Below are 15489 nucleotides of genomic sequence, written 5' to 3' on the forward strand. Positions count from 1 at the left end.
TCCCAAAAATGAATCTTTTGTAAAGCTGGGGGCTCACTTTAAATCATTACCCCCGTAGCCCTTTGCCTGTTTGCATCTTCACTGTCTTATATCTAAGGGGAGAATTAAGACACTTAGCCCTCGGTAGACATTCTATAAAATTAGCTGTTATTAGCTGGGTACTGGGCCAGCGAGGTGGCTCGGCAGGTGAAGGAGCCTGCCGCTATGCCTGACTAGGTGAGTTTGGTCTCCAGGTCATACATGGTGGAAAGAGAGCCAGATCCTTCCAAGCCCTGCTCTGACCTTCATACATGCACCATGACATGGACACATCCAGCACACATACACATACAAAATATATAAAGAAATTGGGGGGGGGGGGCACAGGGGTCCTCGTGCTCCCAGAGAGGCACTTAGAGAGCCAGAAATGTTAATCATTGAGGAATATTCCACCTACAAAGCTGGGAGTGGATTTTGTTAATGACCTGGTGACCTTTCTGCTACCTCTGGAGACAGACCTTACCCATATTCTCCAGTGTTATCTCAGACTCCTTCCTGCCTAGACCTTTGCCCATCCTTGAGGAGACACCACATGTACGTTATGGCCTGCTGACCTCTACGCTCAGTCAGAGACCACACTAGACTCTAGGCCTCTTAGCTATAGAACCCACCCTCGGGATCACGTGTACTTTGTAGAGTTTCTATGTAGTCGTACCTTAAGGTTTTCTGTGCCTCTGGAATTGGACTGATCAGACTGGTTGTTGCCTGGAAACCTTTTCCCTAATTATACTGTTTTAAACATGCTGGCAGTGAACCACCTGGCTTAGACTCCCTGCAGTCTGATCCAGGCTGACAAAGTCAATCTGCCCTGGGTTTTCATCCCTACCTCTTCAAGTGCTTCACTTCCTGTCTGACACCTGCAGGAACCCCCTCAATAAATGTAATTAAAAAAAAAATAATCTAGGTATGTTGCTACGTGCTTATAATGCTGGCACTTGGGAGGCTAAGGCAGGCAGACCATGAGTTGGAGGGTAGTTTAAGCTGTGTACTAAGCCCTCTTAAAACCAATACTGTGGGCTGGAGAGATGGCTCAGCGGTTAAGAGCACTGACTGCTCTCCCAGAGGTCCTGAGTTCAAATCCCAGCAACCACATGGTGGCTCACAACCATCTGTAAAGAGATCCGATGCCCTCTTCTGGTGTGTCTGAAGACAGCTACAGTGTACTCATATACTAAATAAATAAATAAATCTTTAAAAAAAAAATACTGTAGGCTGGAGAGGTGGTGTATTGGTTAAGAGAACACTGTTCTTTTTGCAGAGGACCAAGGGTCAGTCCCAGGACGGAAATGGTAACTCACAATCATTTGGAACTCCAGATCCGAGGGATTTGACTCCCTCTTGTCTGTGTACACGTGGCACGTGTACATGCAGACAGAACACTCATGAGAAATCTGTTTACAAATTCAAGTAAGGCAGAGCAGTGGTGGTGCACATCTTTAATCCAGCTCTTGGCAGGAAGAGGCAAGGTGGATCTCTGAGTTTGAGGCCAGCCTGATCGACAGGGCAAGTTCCAGGACAGCCAGGGTTACCCAGAGATACCCTGTCTTAAAATAAAATAAAATAAAATAAAATAAAATAAAAGCTAACGAAACTTATGTTTTTGCTTCTGTAGGGTACCGCATCCCCTAAAGAATTTTACGCCAAGAACTCTCGGTGGACAGAAGGGCTCATATCTGCCTCCAAAGCTGTTGGTTGGGGAGCTACCATCATGGTGTAAGTGTCTCCCCACGTCCCCTTTCCCCATTCCCTTAATCCACCCCAGACAGTTGCTAAGAGATAAAGGATCATTCTCATAGCAGGACAGTGGTACCCGCCTGTAATCCCAGCACTTGGGGGTAGGAGGATAGCATGGTAGAGGCCACCCTGGGCTATCCAGGTCCCTGTGTAATGAATACTAGCAGTATAAAGTATGCTGGGCTACATCAATGGTCGAGCGTCTGCTGAGCTTGTGTCCAACCCCCAACTGTTCCAAAATAAACATTGGTCTTGGGCCGGTCTGTTTTGGTTTTAAGACAGGGTCTCTCATAGCCCTAGAACTAGCCTGGAACTTACTACATGACCAGGCTGGCTTTGAAGAGATCCACTAGCCTCTGTCTCCCAAGTGCTGGGATCAAAGGCCATCTAGAAACACATGGTTGGTTTAAATGTGGCTGGCCATGCTTGGTATACGCGAGCAGCTCAACTCAGTCCCTGGCTCCCACATAAAAAGCCATTTGCGATGGCAAGCATTGCTAATCCCAGTGCTGGGGAGGCAGAGGCAGGAGGATGCCTGCAGTTCACTGGCCAGCCAGCCTAGGTCTAATCTGCCAGCTCCAAGTCCCATTAAGAGACAGCATCTCAGCCAGGCATAGTGGCCTGTAATCCCAAGCACTCTGGAGCCAGAGACAGGCGGATCTCTGTGGGTTCGAGGCCATCTGTGTCTGCAGAGTGAGTTCCAGGACAGACAGCAGTGTTACATAGTGAGAATTTGTCTTAAAAAAAAAAAAAAAAAAAAAAGATATGGGACAAATCTCAAAAAATAAACCGGAGGCAGGCATGGGGTGGAGGTAGGCTTGGGGTATATACCTTCAATCCTAGCATGTGGAAGACAAAGATAGTTGGTGCTCTGAGCTTGTGGCTATCTAGGTTTATATACTGAGACCCTATCTCATAAAAAAAAAAAAGAAGAAAAGAAAAGAAAAATTTAAATAAATAAGGTAAATTGCACCTGTGGAAAGACATCTGTGTTGGCCCTGCAGCTTCCACAGGCTCTCTCTCTCTCTCTCTCCCTCTCTCTCTCTCTCTCTCTCTCTCTCTCACACACACACACACACACACACACACACACACGCACATAGCTATTGCACATCCACAAATAAATACAAAAAGGAGTGAGTAGTTCTGGAAGTTTGAAGAGACCCAGGGTCTCCCAGGACAAGATGGGGGGCAGGTTAAGCAGGGGGCCCTCCGCCTGGCCAGGGACTTAGGCTTGGCCATGATGCTTTCTGCTCTCTGTAACTTCATCCTTCTTGTCTCATCTGGGTTCTCAGGGATGCTGCTGACCTTGTGGTCCAAGGCAAAGGGAAGTTCGAGGAGCTGATGGTGTGCTCGCATGAGATTGCCGCTAGCACAGCCCAGCTTGTGGCTGCATCCAAGGTAGGGCCGGCTGGTGCTAGACTTGAGCCGGGAAACTGAGCTGAGGGACAGGTGATATTCCACAGCTCTGCTTGGAGCTGTCCTGAGTAAAAAGTTCTGCCTCTCAGGGCTTTCACAGCACCCTCTTTTAAAAACCTAATGTGTGCCTATAGTCTATAGGCCGCTATAGTCTAAGTCCCTAGAAAAGGTTCTTGAGAAAAGGGACTGGTAAAGAAAGAAAAGGGAGAGTAGAATGGTGGTGGGGCACACATTTAATCCCTGTACTCAGAGATAGAGGCAGAAGACTCTTAATCCACAGACTGAGTTCCAGGGCAGCTAGGGCTACACAGAGAAACAGTTGAAAAGCCAACTAAACAAAACAGCCTGATATGTGCCAGCAGGGAGCCCCTCCCCCAGCTCATCACATGCATGGCTTGCTGCTCTCATCACTCTTGTCAGTAGATTTCGAGGGTCCCAGGCTTATCAGCTTCCAAGTACCAGTGCCAACAAGGAGCATTCAGGTGGACCAGGTGACATGGACCAGTCATCCCAGCTACTTCGGAAGATGAGGCAGGAGAATTAAAAGTTAAAGGCTAGCCTGGGCTTGAAATGAATTTAAGGCCAATCTGAGCAATCTCACAAGACTTTGGCTCAGAATAAAAATTTTAAACAGGGGCCAGTGAGATGGCTCAGTCAGGAAAAGGGACTTGCTACCAAACCTGATGATCTGAGATTGATCACTGGGACCTACATGGAGAATGAAAGGACTCCAGTTGTTCTCTGACTTCCACATGCACAGCTGCACATAAGCACCACATAAATAAGATAATAAAAAGTAATTTAAAATAAAAAGTAATTTAAAAATGCCTGAGGGGACAGTTTAGTGTCAAAGTACTTGCCTTGGGTCTGCTGGTAAGAGGCAGTGGTAGAGCCCCTGCCTAGAATCCCCCAGTGAGGGGCTGGGGGCAAGGCTCAGTGGTAGAGCCCCTGCCTAGAATCCCCCAGTGAGGGGCTGGGGGTGTGGCTCAGTGGTAGAGCCCCTGCCTAGAATCCCCCAGTGAGGAGCTGGGGGCGTGGCTCAGTGGTAGAGCCCCTGCCTAGCAAGTACATGGCTTTGGGTCCCATTCCTGGTATCCAAAATTAAACCAGCATCTATTCACTAGGCATGGTGGTACATGTACTTAATCTCAACACTCAAGAAGAAGAGACAGGCAGATTTCTGTGAGTTCAAATACATCTAGGGCTGCGTGGTTAGACCCTGTTTCAAGAAAAAGGTATCTGGGGGCTGGAGAGATGGCTCAGCAGTTAAGAGCCCTGGTTGCTCTTCCAGAGGACCTGGGTTCAATTCCCAGCACCCACATGGCAGCTTACAACTGTCTTTAACTCCTGGTCTAGGGTATCCTGCACCTCACAAGGACATACATGCAGTCAAACCACCAATGTACATAAAAATAAAAGTAAATAAATACGTTTTAAAAAGAAAAACAAGGGCTGGAGAGATGACTCAGCGGTTAAGAGCACTGACTGCTCTTCCAGAGGTCCTGAGTTCAATTCCCAGCAACCACATGGTGGCTCACAACCATCTGTAAAGAGATCCGATACCCTCTTCTGGTGTGTCTGAAGACAGCTACAGTGTGCTTATATATAATAAATAAATAAATCTTTAAAAAAAAAAAAGAAAGAAAAAGAAAAACAAAAGGGTATCTATTAGTCCGGCATGTTGGCCCACCCCTTTGATCTCAGCAGTCAGGACGCAATGGTGTGTGAACCTCTGTGGGTTTGAGGTCAGTCTGGTCTATAAAGCAAGTTCCAGTCCTGCCAAAGCTGCTACATAGTGAGACCCTGTCCCAAAAAACAAAGTATCCGGTGATGGAACTGCTTAGCCATCTATCAGTCACCTGACTTAGCCCCTGGAATCCATATAACCAATGTCTGCTCCTCCTTTGTCTCTGAACTGAAGCACCAAAGCATTTAATGCTCCTGGGAAGACATTGGTGGGCTCTTTCACCATTGGACCAGAACTTCACCCAGGAATAGTCTTTATTCCTCCCTTATTACTTAGGATCCCAAGGCCTTTGTCTCACACATGGACGAGTTCATGCAGATAACTATGCACGCTAGAGCATAGGGTAACCCAACCTGTATTCCAGGGGTCCTTTTTACTCGAGGTAGGTCCCGGGCCGGTACCATGGGCAACACTGGATTTGAGAGCTGACAACAGATGGTGTTTGCTAAGCACCGTCGGGCCAGCCTTTTGGCCCCGTCTTGCTGCGCCTGATGTCTAGTGAACGTAAATGCCCTTTGTCCTGGCAGGTGAAAGCGAACAAGGGCAGCCTCAATCTGACCCAGCTGCAGCAGGCCTCTCGGGGAGTGAACCAGGCCACGGCCGCTGTGGTGGCCTCAACCATTTCCGGCAAATCTCAAATTGAGGAAACAGGTAGCCTTTCGCACTCTGCATCTCTGATCCATGATCTCAATTAGTTCTGTATTTTTAATTGTTTGTTTGTTGTTTGTTTGTTTTGTTTTTAATGTGTGGTGTGTGCGTGTAAGCATACATGACTTTACTAATGTGTACAGGTCTCTTCTACTTTGATTCTCTCTACACACACACACATACACGTGTGTGTGTGTGTGTGTGTGTGTGTGTGTGTGTGTGTGTTTGTTTGTTTAAGACAGAACCTCATGGGCTGGAGAGATGATGGCTCAAAGGTTTAGAGACCTGATTGTTCTTCCAGGGGATCTGAGTTCAATTCCCAGTACCCACATGGTGGCTCACAACCATCTGTAATGGGATCTGATGCCCTCTTCTGGTGTGTCTAAGGAGCAATGGTGTACTCATATACATAAAATAAATAATTCTTTAAAAAAAGAAAAAAAAAGATAGGACCTCACTATGTATCCCAGGCTGGCCTTGAACTGAGAGATCTGCTTGCCTCTGCCTTCTGAGTACAGGGATTAATGGTGTGCACCACCTCACCCAGCTGTTTGTAGACATACTCTTAGGCAGGATATAGGCCACTAGGGATGTTTATCAGTCTGCAGAGTGTTTCCCTGGTGTGTGCGAGGTCTGGTTGGTCTTTTGGTCTTCTTATATCCATATCGATCTCCTAAGGCAGATCGCAAAACCATGGTTTTTAATTCCCACAGTGCCAGGCTATTAAGCAGATTTTCCCCCTTACGCTACTTCTCCGAAGTCAGAGAAAAGTCTAGAGGTCTAGTTGTCCCCAGAGACTCAGGCCCTGGCTTCCCATGAATTAGTTCATTTTTTTTCATTATTGTGAGCAGACCAAAGACCTAAAAGCAACTTTTAAAAAGGAAGGATTTGGACTGGTAGATGGCTCAGAGCAAGTCCGATGACCTGAGTTCAGTGCCCGGGTCCCACATGATATATCATAATATATCATATGATATATAAGACTGACTCTCTCTGGCCTCCACTCTCACAGCATGGCACATGCATGTACACGCACATGCTAACAAATGTGTATAAAACAATAACATTAGGGGTTAGAGAAATGGCTTAGCGGTTAAGAGCACTGGCTGCTCTTCCTGAGGACCCGGGTTCAATTCCTGGCACCCACATGGCAGCTCACAACTGTCTCTTAACTCCAGTTCCAGGGGATCTGACACCCTCACATCAGCATACACATGCGGGCAAGACACCAATGTACGTAAAATAAAATTAAAGAACAATGGAGGTCGGATCTATTTTGGCTCACGTTTGGGGGTACCGTCCATGGAAAGGCATGTTGTTTGGAGCGTGAGGCGTCTGGCGACACTCCATCTGCAGTCAGGAAGTGGCGAGAAAAGAATGCGGGTGCTCAGCTCCCCACCTTCTCGCTTGCTCTCCTGTCTGTCTTTTGTTGAAATGGGTTCTCTATGTAACCCTGGCTGGCCTGGGACAAGGTATGTAATCAGGCTGTCCTCAAACTCACAGTGATCCTCCTGCCTCTGCTCCCGGAGTGCTGGCTGGTCAGGTGATCACCCCTGGTTTCTACTTTCTCCTTTTAATTCAGACCAGGACCCAACTCGTGGAAAACCCCCTGCCCACATCTTGGGTGGGTTTGCCCACCTCAATCAACCTGTTCTAGAAACTCCGTAACAGACGCCCCAAGGCATGTTTCCACGGTGATGACACTCATGTAGGTGTCATGAAATGTCTCACTGGCCAAGGGAGCTCGTCACTAGGGTTGACCTCAGTTGGAGGCAGGAGCGTGAGGCAGCTCACTAAGGTCGTTGCTATGCAAACATGATTCCCAGAAAAGCCAGGCACGGTGGTACATCCACATAATCTCAGTTCTGGGGAGGCGGAGACAGGTGGATGCCTGAAACTCACTGGTCAGCCAGCCTACCCAACTCGGTAAGCTCTAGGCCTATGAGAGATCCTAAGAAAAAAACAAGGTGGAAAAAAAATATATATAAATAAAATAAGAAAAGGTACAATGGTCTGCTCCTGAGGATGCCCTTTGGCCTCCCCTTTTGTATACACACACATGCACCATACATATGAACATACATGACCTCCCCTGTGCACATTAGTATGCGCAGACAGAAAGCCAGGCCTCTAGGGAGCTACTTCTGTCAGCCAGGTCCAACCATCTAAACATTCCACAGCCTCCCAACACGTCACCAACAGCTGGGAAACAGGCTCTTCAAACGTGCACCTGCGGGGACAGTTCACCTTGCAACCTGTATAGTGCCAAAGGCAGGCCACGCAGTGCCGTGGGGAATTCCCATTGTCCTCGTAGGTGAGTGACAGCCACAGACCTTATTTGACTGGATGTCCCTTTGTCCGTCCTTGCAGACAGTATGGACTTCTCAAGCATGACACTGACCCAGATCAAGCGCCAGGAAATGGATTCCCAGGTAAGAACACCATTGCCCTATCTAAGGTCGGGCTGTCCCCATTGCTCGCACATCAGCCTCGAGTAAACTTCCCACAGGGAGAAGCCAGGTGTGGGTAGGCATGTAATAATCCCAGCACTTGGGAAACTGAGGCAGGAGGACTGCCATGAGTTTAAGGCCAGTGTGGGCTATAGCAAGACCTGTTAGAAAGAACAACAGAGGTGGGAGTACTTGCCCATAACAACCTGTGTCTCCAGTTCTAAAGGATCCAATAACTTTTGGCCTCAGTGGGCTCCTCCACTCACTTGTATATGTGTGTCACCCCCCCCACACACACACAATAAAACAAAACCCTGACACACACATAGATACATATTAAAGAAAGAAAGACATTGTATACCTGTAATCCTGGCTCTAGGGAGGTGGGGAAACAAGGGGTCAGGGCTGGTCTGTCTGTGTTATATGTAACCCTGTCTCAGAAGAGAATTCAAACTAAGAACTGGGCTGTAAATTGAAAAGGCTCATCTCAGGCTGGGGAGAAGTTTCAGTCAAGAAGGTGGATTTGAGCAAAGTGTGGAAATAGGAAGGATATGATAGGAGGAACCTGAGACACAGAGGGACCAGGTGAAATCTGAAGAAAACAAGTCCCAGAGAAGTGGTCCAAAGGAACATTACAAGGGCTGGGTGTCATTTGGTCTTAGAGCACTTGCTTAGAATCTGCCACTAATATGCTGGGGGTGACTCTGCAGTTCAGCACTTGGCTATCTTGAATCCCCAGTGAGAGGCTGAAGTGCAACTTGCTAGAGCACCTGCCTAGAATCCCCTTTGAGGGGCTGGGGGCGTGACTCAGTGGTAGAGCCCCTGCCTAGAATCCCCCAGTGAGGGGCTGGGGGTGTGGCTCAGTGGTAGAGCCCCTGCCTAGAATCCCCCAGTGAGGGGCTGGGGGCGGGGCTCAGTGGTAGAGCCCCTGCCTAGAATCCCCCAGTGAGGGGCTGGGGGCGTGGCTCAGTGGTAAGAGCATCTACCTACCTTACATGAGACCCTGGATTCAATCCCCACTATGTCAAGGAGAAACAGAGACTGAGAGAAAAGTACAGTGGTGGGAACATAGCTCATCCATAGAACATACAGCATGAGTTTGAGTCTAGCTTCAATCCCCACGTTTGGTTTGGCTTGGTTTGGTTAACTAAATTAAACCAAAGAAGAAATGTAAGACCCTCCCGTTCCCCTCTTCCAACAGGTTAGGGTGCTGGAGCTAGAAAACGACCTGCAGAAGGAGCGCCAGAAACTAGGAGAGCTTCGGAAAAAACACTACGAGCTGGCTGGTGTTGCTGAGGGCTGGGAAGAAGGTGAGCCCTCCCTTGGGCACTTACAGTGCTTTCTCCCCTGATAGAATGGGACCCTGTCCCTTCCTCTCCTCATCTTGCTCCTAAATCACCTTTCAGCCTAAAACTTGGGTACACATCGTAGAGAATTAAAAAGGTTTTGTTGTCGGGGTTGGGGATTTAGCTCAGTGGTAGAGCACTTGCCTAGCAAGCCCAAGGCCCTGGGTTCGGTCCTCAGCTCCGAAAAAAAGAAAAAAGAAAAAAGGTTTTGTTGTTACCCCTCAAATCCTCAGCCACTCGCCTAGGTGGTGCACACCTGTGAACCTAGCATGTGGGAGGCAGAGGCAGGAGGATTAGGAATTGGAGGCTACCCCAGATTACATAGCCAAAAACAAACAAAAATATGAATATTATAAAACCCTCCACATTGATAAGTAAACTGTGCCTCGGTCCCTACAGTGCCCTCCTGAGTTACTGGGTTTTTTTGGGGGTTCTTTGGTTTGTTTGGTTTTAAACTTTTTAAAAATTTTCTGGATGCGGGCCCAGTTGTGAGCTGACACATGTTTCTGGAACTGGAACTTGGATCCTCTGGACGAGCAGACAGGACTCCTAACCGTGAATTGCCACTACGTTCAACATGCACATAGACATGCACGCCTACACGTGCGCACACACACACATACACACTCACACCCAAGGCCACACTGGCCAAAAAGTGAACAGGCTTCACTGGAGAAATGGGATTCGAGAATACTCAGACCGGCCCCGGAGTAGGTCTGGCGGCGTATGTCGCTACTCCCAACTATTCCAGTGTCTAAGACAGAAAAATCGAAAGTTCGGTGTGAACTTCATTTCTACCTAACAACTTAAACTCTTTCAAAACTGGAAAGTGAAAAAGAGGCTTAGGGATATTGCTGGGCTGTGGGAATGCTGGCTCCGAATTCTCCACTCGAGAGCTGCTGGCACTCGACTCAGCGGTCGAGCACTTGACTAAAATATTCCAGTGAATTCTGGTCACCTGTCTGATCCGTGAACCTAATGTGGAAGGGAGAACTGACTGTTGAGAGTTACCCTCTGTCCCAACCCAGGACCTGCCATTGCCTACTGCCATGTGTGGCTTCCTGCATGGCCCAAGTGGTTAGGTCCATCACGGGCAAGATGGTTGTTGGTTATAGAATTTGACCGAGGATATATTCATCATTTCGGTCCCTAGGTTATTCTTGGGCAGGGTTAATGATGCCGTTCTATGGCGGTCATGAGCTTGAGCGTGTCACGTGCCGACGAATGGCGTGACCCATTTGTGTACGCACGAGGTTCCGTGTGATGTGTTTGGTTTTTTTGTTTCTAGGGACAGAAGCATCACCTTCTGCTGTTCAAGAAGCGGTGCCGGACAAAGAGTAGAGCCAAGCCAGCGCCCCACACATCAGAATGTAAATCCTTGTTTCCCTTCTGTGACACTCCCCACCGTGGCACACCGGGTCCTTGTAGGCCTCTCCAGTGACAAAAGCTGAAGGCCATCGATCGGGTGTCCTCGTGACACCACCTATGTTTGCATGCATGATGAGTTCTTCCCCTATGTCCCTGGCATACAAGGCAGACCAGGGTCAGCCATGAGTAAGCTCAGGTTCACAGAAAAAACAGCGACATGGCCAACCTGTCTTGCCCAGTATCCGCCTCCTCACCGGTCGCGTCCTTAGGGAGGCGTCTTGTCTCACTGGGAGCTTGGAGAGGGGACATCTTACAACTGTTCTTTCTCCGCCTCCTCAGCCCTTTGCATTTTGTCCTTTCCACAAACTTGTGAGCATCCGAACTCCGCTGGACCCCAAACCAGACGGCCGGTCTGAATCCACTGTTGGGAGGGGCACGAAGGAAGGCCGGCCTCCACGCCACGCTTTTGACAGCTCCATGGGTCCCCCTTACCCCGAACGATGGATCGTTTGGGTCTTTTGGTTTCCTGTTTTTAAAGTTTCACACAGCCAACTTTCCCAAAAAAAAGAAAAAAAAAAAAAGGGTTCCACCCCCCACCCCAGCCCTACCCTGAGCTCTGAGCCTTCTGAGAGGAAGCCCCGCTCTCACGCCACACGCCCGGTATGGCTCAGGCTTCGCTTTGGTGCTTCAGCTCAGCGTTTCCGTCAGCCAGGGCTACTCCCTGGGGTGCCAGCTCTCCTCGGAAGTCGGAAGCTGAGCCAGTGCCTTTACTTTCAGACCTGGATGCCAGCCCCGAGGCCTCTGTCCGCCTTCACAAGCCAGGGAGCACCAGAGTTGAAAGAAAAGAAAATGGTGCCAGGGGCCCAGCTGTTCAGGGGACGTTTTTCTTAGGAGCTCCCGTCACCAGGTTCACCCCCTGTCACATGCTGGAATGGAGCCGGTGTGAACAGCAACACTACATCCCCAGAGTGAACTTGCCAGGCCATGTCACTTGGGGTCACCTCCTGTCCAACCTAGGCAAGGCCCCAAGAGGGCTGAATATAAAGGAACTAAAAGTGGTTCCTCCTCCGTCTGCCTCCTTCTGCATCCTACCGAACCAGAAAAAGATGGTTCCGTGTGCTACTTAACCCAACAGGCCCGCAAGTTCAGCCCCACTTGCTCCCATCGGGAAACAAACTCGGCTTGGTGTAAGACTTCATATTTATTACTAACAATCTTTACGCAGCACCTGCCCCAGAGATGCTTGGAGCAATCAAGGGAGTGCTCTCTGCCATCAGTCTTCACAGATCACAGAGCCTGCCATCCCTGGGCATTCCCGGGCTTGGATTCCAAAGCAGGCAGGTTCCTTAAAAGCATTGAGGAACAGGGCAAAGGAGAAAGGGGACTGGCTATTGGCACAGAACCTATCACCATCCACCCACTCTTGCTCCCAGGCAGACAGAGGGCATCCTGTCTAGACACAAGCAGCTGGACAGCACTTTGCAACTCCCAAATGGACCCCTTATTTATGTGACCTTGTGATCTGTAGGGAGGTGGGCAGGGAGGTGGCGGCTTCTTTGCGGTGACACAGGTGGCAGCCAGCAAGCACCACTTTGAGCCTCTCCCGAATGGGATGCAGGTCAGCTTTGCTGGGTAATGGGTTGTGAGACTAATGTTTGATCACTGTGAATCAACTTCCTTCTTCCTGCTCCCCTCAACCCCACTCAGTCCCCAGTGGGCACTCCCAGAGACCCAGATGACCGAGGTGACACGTGACATCCACACTGGGCTAAAGGAGTTCCCTGTTAGTAGGTTTTTCCAGCGGTGGTCATATGGTCCATGCTTCTAGAGTCACACCCATGTGTCCTGGCGAGAGGACATCAAACACACAGCAATAGATGGGGGTTCTCTGAATAAATGACACACCTCTCTGAAAAGCCACTGTCATTTAAAAAAAAAAAAAAACCATTAAACTCTGTCCGGGTATCGAAAAAGTGGGGAACCCCAGCATGAGGTAAGTCGGCAACACGGAAGGGTCCCTACCTGCTGCTTGTCACGTCAGGACTTTGTGGCAGCTCAAGTCAGAAGCTGCCTTTTGCTAGCCTTTCGCTGGCTGGTGCATGCCTGCAACCTTGGCGCTCAGAAGACGGAGGCAGGAAGATCCTGAACTTACATACCTTGTCTCAAAAAAAAAAAAAAATAAGCAGGTTATATACGTTTGTGTATAGAGATTTGTATAACTGGTTTTTGGAGATAGGGTCTTACTACATAGTCCTGGCTGGCCTTGAACTAGCTATGTGCATCTCATTGTCCTTGAAGCCACTGAGATTCCCCTTCCTATGTCTCCCAAATTCTGGGGTCAAAGGTGTGGGCCATCTCGTGTAGTCTAGACTAAATCTTTTGGCTTTGCTGCTACCTAATAACCTGGGGGCCGGTCAAACCAAACTGGAAATTCTTATAGCTCAAAAGAGACTTGTCCAGCCTCCCCACCACACCCCAGCAACCCTCAAGGCTTCTTGGACTGAAGTCTGCTGTGTTGAGTGTAGATAGATCCTCAAGTCAGGGAACTGAGGCTGGAGCGGTAGCTCCATAGTTAAGACTACTTCCCTCTTCCAGAGGACAAAAGTTCAGTTCCCGGCACCCACACCATGTGGCTCCCAACCACCTTTAACTCCAGCTCCAAAGGATCCAGTGCCCTCTGCTGTACGTGCTCACACAGAAGTGCCCACCTACTTTTAAGTAAAAATAACTCCTGAGAAAATAACTTGACTCGAGACAGAAAGATGATAAAAACAATGGGTCAGGGTGGGGTGAGACAGGGGTTCCAATCCAGCTGTGTCTCATATGTAACTTGGCAGTGCAGTTTCCTGGTGCCTCAAGATGAATCCTAGGTGTGTGATCTACTTCTGTTGGCTTAGGTCATGGCTCAGCAAGAGATTTTCAGTGATTATACCAAGTTCGTCAGTACACAACTCTGATCCCAGAGAATCGGAGGCAGGGGGACGGAGTGGCCTGGGCTATTTACTAAGACCTTATCACAAAAACAAAAACCAGGCTATCCTTTAAATGGCTTATTGGCTGTGCTGCCCACAACACTTCCCAGAATCCTATGTGCATAGCCCAGTAGCCGAGAGAATCAAACACATCCCGGACATCCTGTCTCAGAACTGGTGTGGCTGCAGAGTCAGACACCGGGGTTTATACCAGGTAACCCAGGGTCATCAGCACTTGTCATTCTGGTCACATTAGGGTGCTGTGGCCTCTCTCAGGAGGTGTTAGTCCTCATCTTGCGTCTGAGGGATGTTTTACTTCTTGGTCAGGAATTAGGTTGTAGAAGGATCTCTGTCACTGATCCTAACTTTTAATAGCTGGCAAATGTGCTACTCTGTTGCCTTTCCATATCTCTGGGGACCTTGCTAGAAAAGCAAGTCTTTGGGCCCAACATTGACCAGCCTCGCCATCTTGGATCACCTGTATTAGCCTTCCAAACAGTGGGCTTTGCTTTGTCTCCACCATCTTTGATCAGCCTCCAAATTGGCATCCAACAAGGATGAGTTTTGCCTGCTCTTCATCCTGGTGGTATCTGCACTCTGCTCTAACCAGAGCAGCTTTCCTCTCTCCGCCATCTTGGATCCTCCATATTGGCCTTTCAGGTTCTCAGAGACCACACTGTAACATTGGGAACCACCATGACAGCACTTGTCAGCCATCAACAGTGACCCAGAAGAGCTATTTGACTCCCAGGTCCAGCCCAAACACAGGACCAGCAAACTCAGTGATGGAGTGCTTCCTCTCCCAGGAGCCGAAGCCAGGAATGGTTGGTTAGACATGACTGGATCCAGCTGTGAGGATAGAACCTTCCAGAAATGTGTTTCAGGTGACCCTCAACTACCTCAGGTTTGAAGACCCTAAGTTAAAATTCGATTGCCACACTAGGGACAAACCGAGGGATGTGGTTAAATCTTGGTGATAACCTAAATGTCTCAAGCTTATAACAAACTCAAACCGCGCAGGGGTGGGGTTGGTTTTTGTTTGCTTATGCCCGCCCCTTCTGTTTTTAACCCTTTCCACTGTTTTCCATTAGAGTAGTCCCTGTAAGCAAATCTCACTTTTCACCGAGTGCCTACCTTCCCAGGGCAGGTAGCCACTGGCTCTTGTTTCCTCCCCCACAGGACTTTTATTATGGAATGAAGACCTTTCTTTGTATAATGCATTGCATCTGTGGTTTCATTTTTTTTTCCCAATAAATATGTCATCCTGACTGTGGAGAACACGGGCGAAACAGTGTGGACCAGAGTGCCCTTGAGAATTGGGTTCCGGTTTTTTGTTTCTGTTTTGAGATACATGGGATCCAAGTGACACTTCACAGTCTTTCACAGCAGTGCTGGGGTATCTGACAACCTCTTCTGACCTCAGGCCCCTGCATATATGTGATATGCACACATGAACCCATTAGATGCATTTATAGGGTTTCTCTGTGGGGCCCTGGGTGCCCGAAACCGACTCTGTAAACCAGCGTGGCCTTGGACTCAGAGATTCTCCTGCTTCTGCCTTCTTTCTTTTAAGCAATTTAAAAAAAAAAATACACAGAGCGGCTGGAGAGAAGGTTGGCACTTACAACTTGCTGCTCTTCCAGGGGACCTGCATTCAATTCCCAGCACCCATGGCAGGAATCTGCCCCCTGCCTGTAAGTCCAGCTCTGGAGTTTGGAACATTAGCTTCTGTGGCTGCCTGCCCACACCTGGTGTATATTCAGACG

The 15489-nt window shown here is 48.8% G+C and overlaps 1 protein-coding gene across 13 annotated transcripts in view; it reads left to right on the top strand.

The window, feature by feature from the left end:
* Positions 1–15012, top strand: part of Hip1 (huntingtin interacting protein 1) — a 134483-nt gene extending 119471 nt beyond the window's left edge. For 6 of the 13 annotated variants that reach the window (NM_001415756.1, XM_087577676.1, XM_087577677.1 and 3 more), the window contains 6 exon segments: positions 1652–1752; positions 3069–3174; positions 5467–5590; positions 7958–8019; positions 9239–9347; positions 10672–15012. In NM_001415756.1, coding sequence (NP_001402685.1) covers positions 1652–1752; positions 3069–3174; positions 5467–5590; positions 7958–8019; positions 9239–9347; positions 10672–10724 — 555 coding nt within the window. In that variant the 3' untranslated portion in view covers positions 10725–15012. 13 annotated transcript variants of the gene reach the window in all.
* Positions 15013–15489: the final 477 nt, after the last annotated feature.

Source organism: Rattus norvegicus, chromosome 12, assembly GCF_021556685.1.
Source record: "Rattus norvegicus strain SHRSP/BbbUtx chromosome 12, alternate assembly SHRSP_T2T, whole genome shotgun sequence".
NCBI classification, from domain to species: domain Eukaryota; kingdom Metazoa; phylum Chordata; class Mammalia; order Rodentia; family Muridae; genus Rattus; species Rattus norvegicus.